This window comes from Schistocerca americana, chromosome 1 (genome assembly GCF_021461395.2).
Source record: "Schistocerca americana isolate TAMUIC-IGC-003095 chromosome 1, iqSchAmer2.1, whole genome shotgun sequence".
NCBI lineage: Eukaryota > Metazoa > Arthropoda > Insecta > Orthoptera > Acrididae > Schistocerca > Schistocerca americana.
In genome coordinates this window covers 20,842,240-20,850,425 of record NC_060119.1, presented here as the reverse complement: position 1 = coordinate 20,850,425, position 8,186 = coordinate 20,842,240, and the positions used below count along the sequence as shown (strand labels likewise).

The following is an 8,186-nucleotide window of genomic DNA, read 5'->3' as shown; positions in this document are numbered from 1 at the left end:
TACACTTCGGCTAAGTCAGATTCGTATTTTTGTATGTACATGGGTTTGGACGGATGCAGTGTGTCTGTGAGGTGAGAAAATGTTAGCAGCTTTACTAGGCTTCACGGTACCTGCCAGTTTGGCACTTATTCTGTGGTGCAGTGTCATGACTCGGAGACGCACCACGTGCCACAGAACAGGAGTACAGAGACAATGCAGATGGCATTATAGAAAAATAAACAGGGAGTTGTATTCTGTCATTCATGTCACACAAAGCTTGAAATGTCATAGTTCATGTATTTATGAATTCTTACCACCTTGGAAAAGGAAGATCAATATGACCCAATTTCCGGAGATGAACGTTCTATCCACTGGTAGAAAGCTGAAGAGGAAAAATTGCAATACAGAAGAAATTGTCATCTAAGACATAGTACAATCATTCTGGATGTTGAATCAATAAGCAGCAGTTCCATATTAAAAAGTATCAGTGATCATAATCCAACACGTATATTTTCAAAACATATAACACCGAATACTTCCTTCGTAAGCTGTGTTCAGGAACACTTCTGACAGGCTTCCCTGCGACTATATTTTAAATTATCAGTTGCTATACCCACAAGTACACTGTCGCCATTAGCAGTTCATAGTTTTTGAGTCGACTGAATAAACTATCGTATCAAAAATTAGTTCACATATGAGTCACTCAAAGTCAATTCAGTAAGGATCCTAATATGGTTTTCATTTCAGTTAGCTGTAGACAACCGACACCAGGGACATATTGTGCCAGCATTCAGCCACAGTTACACACAGCTCAGATCTTGTTTTTCCTCATTTTACGTTAATGAGAGAATAACTCATTTACTTCACAGAAATAAAATACTGCTATGACAAAGCATGCTTTCCCATACAAATCTGAAATAATAAACTACAACCACATTCAAACAAAACTGGTTACTGAGAACTGTGTACCCATAACGAATTACCACAATAGTACTGGAAAGCCTATAAACAGACAATTTTTGTTCATCTAACAAATGCTGAAGAAAAATTAGGAGTGTTGGTTTTGTCAATCGGCTACCACAATGGCAACAGTTACGCCAATACAAAAATACCTGTTCTCATTTCTGGTATGACACATTGGCGCATATGGAAATTAGACAAAGCCAAACATGCAGTACTTACTCCATGCAGTCACATTATTCAATAAAGACTCAAAACTTAAGGAAAATAGTTGTATATGTATATATACTTTACATTTACATGTACATATTACTTAATGTACTGATTATTTGTTTCTATTCATTCGTAAATGAATGAATGGCATGCATGCATTTACATTTCCATGACACACTCAGTTTCAAGAGTGTTTGTTTATTCTATAACACAATTCTAGAATTGTACTGAAGACTCATAAATATGTATAACCAAAGTATGCACAACTTATAATATTGAACAGATCACAAAAATTGTGTTACTGACTTATAAAACTGTCCAACTGCCCAGCCATGAAACCACAGACAGTAACCTGTAGTCAATTATTAAGCCAAGCTTCTCATTCTACTGCATTTCATTTTAAAAATATTAACAATCACCATTGCTTTCGTGGAATTACAACTCTTTGGCTTAAAATAAATTTCACATTAAAAGACAGAAGTACATCAGAATGTTGAAACTAAGGTAATAGTTTTCAAAATAGCATCAAAGTAAACAAAACACCTAGGTGAAAATACAAAGACAATGCTCGACAAATCAATATGGCAGTATTAAAAGATATGTCGTCTGCTTTGTTTTAAGATGGAGTGAACTTTACTCACAATAATGTGGCTTCAACTTCAAGTGATACTTTTCATTTCAAGGAACACATTAGTGTACAATATGGAAGACCTTCCCATATAATAACCAAGTTATCAGTTTGGTTTTTCGACCATAAATGAATCAAAACCAGGAGAGCATTTCTCAACAAGCTTCAAACATCATCTCGCATCAAATTTTTATATTTCAATTGTGTAAGTTCCTGAGTTCCAAACATCCTGTACAAGAAATTATATCACACAACTCTGATGGTCCAGTAGTTTATACAAAATCACGATTATAGCCAGCATTATACATACATACATACATACGGACACACAGTAAAACAAGTACACATCACAGTCACTTTCAGCACATGCCACAACAGAGCTACAGTTTCTGGTAACTATGTTCTGTTGATCAGTTCAGCCCCTATAATTAATGAGCTGCAAATACAATGTGATCGCCACATACTGTCACAGTGAAAAGAAAGGAAAAAGTTCATGCCATGTAGTTGTAAAAACATACCTTACTGCATTAAAATAATATGCAAGAAGAGAGAAACCCCTGTCTTTCATGTTTGTTGCATTATAAATGATGTTTTGGATAACTTCAGTGTAAATCTATTTTAAAGCAATGTGGAAAGTAATTGCTGCACAAAATGACCAAAATAACAAGAGACAGCAAGCAACTCCAACAAAAACCACAGTATAACTTGCTGTCACGCTGTGTAAGCACATTGTTCTGAGTAAGGTAACAGATTGATAAAGAGCTGCTTCCTTTCAAAAAACCGATGGTCCTCCTGCCTTTATAATCATCCATCAATATTTCAGTAAAAAATAACCATGCTTTTGGATGTACATGCAGTAAAAGATCCTTGTCACACACAAGTTTCCTTCAAAACACTGTTCGATAACATGCAGACAGAAAGGAAACTCTTCAAGTCAGAAATATCACAGACTTGATAACATTGAAAGTTCTCAACAGCACCCACCAGTGTTCCATTCAAGAGTTACTACATGGCATCAATGACTAGGTTCTAATTTTAGGTTTATTATCATCAAACATCTCTTCCCTACGAATAATAATTGCTTCAACCAAATATGGTGGAAGCCTCATACATCTCCCCAGTGTTGCAAAAAACAGCTAACTTCCGATCTCAACTATTACTTCATACATTAGTGCCACACTGTCAACTTTCTCTTTCCAGGTAATTAATTATTAGTTACAGCTCAATGACAGTTCTGTGCTCCACAAAAATCAGTTCACTAAAAATACCCAGAAATTGCAATCAATCTCACCATATAAACACACTTTACTCTCAAATTATATGAAACTATGGCACTATGGTCAATCCAACTTGAATCACATATCAACATTCATGCTTGATCAGAGTAACAATGATATGAAGTTGTATTTTGCCATTATAAATACATGCCGCAACATATCTCGTGGAAGGATTGTACACAAGATAAAAATAATTCTCTATATTGGTAACAATACTTATGTATTACAGGCATTAAAGAGTGCAAAGCTCATGACTGCTTCCAAGTACGGCTTCAAAGGCCACTGAGTGATGAGAATAACAGCACAAAAACACTTCTGAGTGTAACTTTGAAAGGCCACAAAAGTACAATTTTTTCAACAATATGCATTATTCACTGTGTCAGACTGGCAAATCCAAACGCTGAATCTGGAAGTTCCTCAATTATCGAGTACCCCATTAAGTATTTTGAAATAAGCTATATTCCGTATCACTAAATGCTCTGCAATTATATTCCCATGTTCAAGGGAATGCTGCCATTCCTGAACTAAACAGCTTCATGATGTTGCCAACTAATAAGCAGTGTTACCTTATATAACAATTTATGAAACTTTCAGCTGCATTTAGCTCTCTCTCATCGTGCACACATGCACGCACGCACGCGCACACACACACACACACACACACACACACACACCCCTTCAGTTTCTTCCAAGCAATTAACTGTATTACCAGAATTTCCTACACAGCGTATCTCCCAACTTTATTGCCTTCAATATAGAAATGCATCACCTCTAAAATGAAAATTAATATCGGCGAAACAGAGTGACTTACAGCAGTAATAAGTCACTTTATTTACACTGAAAATACGCTGGCAGCACAATCAGACAATAACAAAAACATTATATATAGGTTATCTACATTTTATGGTCAACTTAGCACACCCACAGTCATAAGCTTTCCTGGCACTATAAACATGTTTTTTCTGGATTGTTGCAAAATGCCTGCAAGGATATATACAGAGGTAACGCTGCAAATCTATAGTTTTTCAAGGACTAGGTTCTCCATTTTTTCAGGCCTGTTAGTCTCCAAATACTCATTTTTCTAATGTTCCTGGAAAGCACTTTATAATCATGCTCCTCCTAAATTACTGAACTGCAACAACTCAAAGTGTAAATGTGAGGATTATTTCAGCTGCAACAGCTATTAATACATTTTGCAATTGCACAGCCAACTGCAATATCACTTTGCTGAACTGCTTGACGGAACTTGTGTAGGGATGTATCAACGTCCTCTGGCTCCGCCTCAAGCGCTGCTTCCACCGAGTCAGACACGTCTGTTACTAAACTGCCTTCATTAGCACTTGTTGACATCAGGTGGCGTCGGAAGGTACTCGTCAGCCCGCTTGTGGTCAATAAGAGCTTTAAGAGTATACGTGTCGTGTGGAAGTTCAGATTTTCGTCGGAGTAATGGTTTCTCTTTGTTGCAGGTTTTCCTCACCTGAAATACAAAACACGAGTGATTTAATACAAAAATATTTAGATGTGCAACAAAACCTGTTCACCGCACAGAACTGATATGAGAGATGATGCACGAGGACGAATGTAGAAACTAAATGAATTATTATGATAAAGAACACAAAAAGTGGGAAAGATGACACACACAGCAACATCATTAAGACATGATATGTAGATAGAAGTCTGCCTTTTTTCCTTGTGTATGCTTTCTCTGCAGCCTCAACAAATTACATGAAATGCATACAGTTCTAACGATAATGCACAAGAGCTGATTTTTACATTTTATTTACCACTACCACATAATTTTTACTTACATCATAACATCTTAAATGCTTTTTTAAAAAAAATTATGATTTACTTTTGTTATGTCATAATTATGCACGAATGTTACAATATTGATTACTGTTTCAGAGATATTGTTTGTAATTAACTTTATACCTTTGATGAAACTTGATTTATAGAGTATGTAAAATTTAAGTCTGTTTTGTTCTGAATTGTTTATTACCGATCAGAGTTCAGTCCAAGTTCTTAATATAATTTTTAAATAACTGGCTCCTTTTATCTGAATGTAGTAACTGTGGGAACCATGGGCTTGCTTCTTCATAATCAATTCTTCAAACCTCAGCACACGATTGGGAACTGCGACTCATCTCCTCTTCCAAACTCATTTGTGATCTACATTTCATGTTGACTGTCAATGGTGAAAATCCACCTCACGCAAGTAGGATGTTGCAGAAGGTACCAAAATTCATGGGGTTTTGTTATCTGTTTGTAGATACTCCCTGCTTCTCCAAAACTCAAGTGATAAGTAAACATACTTGGACTTCCATGTGGACTCTTTAAGAAATATCAAGAAATTGCTCTTGTTCTTCAATGGAAAGCGATGATGGGAGTTCTGTACTACAACTATTTCCGGTAACTACTCCACAAAGTAACTGCCAAAAGTTCAGTTAAATGACCAAAAAAGAGACTTCAATTCTTACTCAATTGAAAAACATTATTCTCTAAAACCATACAAAGAGCAGAAAAATGTTCAAAATGCTCGGAGACTGGATTATTATTATTATTCTTTCCTTTCTCAGACCTTAGGTCTGGTTAAAAATAGAAAGTGACGCGGACCTTCATCAAACGTGACTTCCTTTTAACTGTACGGTATATGTTACATTGCATTTAGGAACTTTCGGGTCATTGAACATGTATCAATAATTACAGATTTTTGTAGTTGTATATATATGTTTGGATGTAGCTGTATTGCGTTGATGTACTGGTGGATATTGTGTGGTATGACTCCTGTAGATGATAGTATAATTGGCATAATGTCAACTTTATCCTGATGCCACATATCCTTGACTTCCTCAGCCAGTTGGGTGTATTTTTCAATTTTTCTCCTGTTTTCTTCTGTATATTTGTTGTATTGGGTATGGATATTTCGATTAGTTGTGTTAATTTCTTCTTTTTATTGGTGAGTATGATGTCAGGTTTGTTATGTGGTGTTGTTTTATCTGTTATAATGGTTCTGTTCCAGTATAATTTGTATTCATCATTCTCCAGAACATTTTGTGGTGCATACTTGTACGTGGGAACGTGTTGTTTTATTAGTTTATGTTGTATGGCAAGTTGTTGATGTATTATTTTTGCTACATTGTCATGTCTTCTGGGGTATTCTGTATTTGCTAGTATTGTACATCCGCTTGTGATGTGATCTACTGTTTCTATTTGTTGTTTGCAAAGTCTGCATTTATCTGTTGTGGTATTGGGATCTTTAATAATGTGCTTGCTGTAATATCTGCTGTTTATTGTTTGATCCTGTATTGCAATCATGAATCCTTCCGTCTCACTGTATATATTGCCTTTTCTTACCCATGTGTTGGATGCGTCTTGATCTATGTGTGGCTGTGTTAGATGATACAGGTGCTTGCCATGTAGTGTTTTCTTTTTCCAATTTACTTTCTTCGTATCTGTTTATGTTAGGTGATCTAAAGGGTTGTAGAGGTGGTTATGAAATTGTAGTGGTGTAGACGATGTGTTTATATGAGTGATCGTTTTGTGTATTTTGCTAGTTTCTGCTCGTTCTAGAAAGAATTTTCTTAAATTGTCTATCTGTCCATAATGTAGGTTTTTTATGTTGATAAATCCCCTTCCTCCTTCCTTTCTGATTAATGTGAATCTTTCTGTTGCTGAATGTATGTGACGTAATCTATATTTGTGGCATTGTGATCGTGTAAGTGTATTGAGTGCTTCTAGGTCTGTGTTACTCCATTTCACTACTCCAAATGAGTAGGTCAATATTGGTATAGCATAAGTATTTATAGCTTTTGTCTTGTTTCTTGCTGTCAATTCTGTTTTCAGTATTTTTGTTAGTCTTTGTCTATATTTTTCTTTTAGTTCTTCTTTAATATTTGTATTATCTATTCCTATTTTTTGTCTGTATCCTAGATATTTATAGGCATCTGTTTTTTCCATCGCTTCTACGCAGTCGCTTTGGTTATCCAATATGTAATCTTCTTGCTTAGTGTGTTTTCCCTTGACAATGCTATTTTTCTTACTTTTGTCTGTTCCAAAAGCCATATTTATATCATTGCTGAATACTTCCGTTATCTCTAGTAATTGGTTGAGTTGTTGATTTGTTGCTGCCGGTAGTTTTAGATCATCCATGTATAGCAAATGTGTGATTTTTTTGTTGGTATGTTCCAGTAATATTGTACCCATAATTTGTATTATTTAGCATGTTGGATAGTGGGTTCAGAGCAAGGCAGAACCAGAAAGGACTTACTGAGTCTCCTTGGTATATTCCACGCTTAATCTGTATTGGCTGTGATGTGATAGTATTTGAATTTGTTTGGATATTAAATGCGGTTTTCCAATTTTTCATTACTATGTTTGGGAGACATATCACTTTACGATCTACTCTGTATATTTCCAATATTTGTAGTAACCATGAGTGGGGTACACTATCAAAAGCTTTTTGATAATCAATGTATGCATAGTGTAGCGACCTTTGTTTAGTTTTAGCTTGGTATGTCACCTCTGCATCTATTATCAGTTGCTCTTTACATCCCCGTCCTCCTTCGCAGCAGCCTTTTTGTTCTTCATTTATAATTTTGTTCTGTGTTGTATGTGTCATTAATTTCTGTGTAATGACTGAAGTTAATATTTTATATATTGTTGGCAGGCATGTTATGGGGCGATATTTTGCTGGGTTTGCTGTGTCTGCTTGATCTTTAGGTTTTAGATAAGTTATTCCATGTGTAAGTGTATCAGGGAATGTGTATGGGTCTGCAATGTAACTGTTAAATAATTTATGAATATAATAGAGGGAAACATTCCACGTGGGAAAAATATATCTAAAAACAAAGATGATGAGACTTGCCAAACAAAAGCGCTGGCAGGTCGATAGACACACAAACAAACACAAACATACACACAAAATTCTAGCTTTCGCAACCTACGGTTGCTTCGTCAGGAAAGAGGGAAGGAGAGGGAAAGACGAAAGGATGTGGGTTTTAAGGGAGAGGGTAAGGAGTCATTCCAATCCCTGGAGCGGAAAGACTTACCTTAGGGGGAAAAAAGGACGGGTATACACTCGCGCACACACACATATCCATCCGCACATACACAGACACAAGCAGACATTT

General features: G+C 35.8%; 1 protein-coding gene across 3 annotated transcripts in view; it reads right to left on the bottom strand.

The window, feature by feature from the left end:
• Positions 1–470: 470 nt before the first annotated feature.
• The window catches only part of LOC124545827 (serine/threonine-protein phosphatase 2A 56 kDa regulatory subunit gamma isoform), a 327,568-nt gene continuing 319,852 nt past the window's right edge, over positions 471–8,186 (bottom strand). For all 3 annotated transcript variants that reach the window (XM_047124783.1, XM_047124792.1, XM_047124799.1), the window contains one exon: positions 471–4,534. In XM_047124783.1, coding sequence (XP_046980739.1) covers positions 4,391–4,534 — 144 coding nt within the window. In that variant the 3' untranslated portion in view covers positions 471–4,390. The remainder of the gene's footprint in view (positions 4,535–8,186) is intronic.